The 930-nt window shown below is 68.6% G+C and overlaps 1 protein-coding gene across 1 annotated transcript in view; it reads right to left on the bottom strand.

Annotated features, from left to right (window-relative positions):
- LAMA5 (laminin, alpha 5) overlaps nucleotides 1-930 on the bottom strand; it is a gene marked incomplete at its 5' end in the record, with an annotated part of 118,791 nt that overhangs the window by 25,974 nt on the left and 91,887 nt on the right. Inside the window, 3 exon segments of the mRNA XM_011934548.1 lie at nucleotides 100-314; nucleotides 434-540; nucleotides 623-765. Of these exon segments, the coding sequence (XP_011789938.1) occupies nucleotides 100-314; nucleotides 434-540; nucleotides 623-765 (465 nt within the window).

The following is a 930-nucleotide window of genomic DNA, read 5'->3' as shown; positions in this document are numbered from 1 at the left end:
ACACGCAGGAGGCAGGAGGAAGGGGCGCCCTGCCTGGGTGCTGGGCTCCATTGCCTGAGGCAGTGCCCTGCTCCTATAACCTGCCACCGCCACAGGACCCCCAGCCCCCGGGCCAAGGTCCTACAACCCCCATTGCTCCGTGGGGTCCCAGGACACTCACATCACTGCCTGTGCAGGTGACCAGTGGTGGGTGCGATGGGCTGAGCTGCTCCGTGGGGCAGGGCCGGGGCAGGCTGTTGTCCTGGCGACACAGGGCCTCCAACCCAGCGGCCGAGGGGAAGCCATCCAGGGGGAGGTGTGTGTAGAGGAGGCAGCTGGGGGGACACAGGCTGTGGTCAGCCCCAGGTCCCCAGAGAGCCTGAGTGGGGGAAGCCAGGCACAGTGGGGGTCCAGGCAGCCCCGACCCCGGTCCCACCGTACGCATGGCCCTCACTTGTCGCCAGACTGCTGGGTAGAGGGGCGGTACGTGCAGGCCTCAGTCACCCGCAGCTGCAGGAGTGCCGCCTCGTAGTACGCGCTGGGCAGCAGAGCCACATAGTCCTGCAGGGTAGAGGTGGTGCTCAGAGTGGTGGGCCCCAACCCCTGCCCCTGCCCCCAGCCCTCACTCCGGCCCCTGCCTCACCAGGAGCACCCCTTCAGCCTCCACAAGCAGGGCCCAGGTGCCAGGGTTCAGCACGAAGGGCTCTCCGAAGCCCCTCTGGGGCACAGTGACGAAGGCAGGTTCTGTGCTGGGCGGGAAGGCCACGGGCTGGCTCTGCGCTGTGCCTGGGGGAGGTAGGGGTGAGACTCCTGAGCCCAGCCCTTGGGGCCACCCCAGGCTACACCCCTACAGGGTGGGGGATAGGCTGGTCCTACCACCCATATGAGCCAGAGGAAGGTGGCGGGGCTTGGGAGTGGGCTGGGCTGGTGAGGCAGGGGCTGGGTGGGGCT

This window comes from Colobus angolensis, unplaced genomic scaffold (genome assembly GCF_000951035.1).
Source record: "Colobus angolensis palliatus isolate OR3802 unplaced genomic scaffold, Cang.pa_1.0 Scaffold136, whole genome shotgun sequence".
Classification (NCBI taxonomy): Eukaryota; Metazoa; Chordata; class Mammalia; order Primates; family Cercopithecidae; genus Colobus; species Colobus angolensis.
Note: the sequence above shows the minus strand (reverse complement) of the source record. Positions and strands in the feature narration are given on the sequence as shown.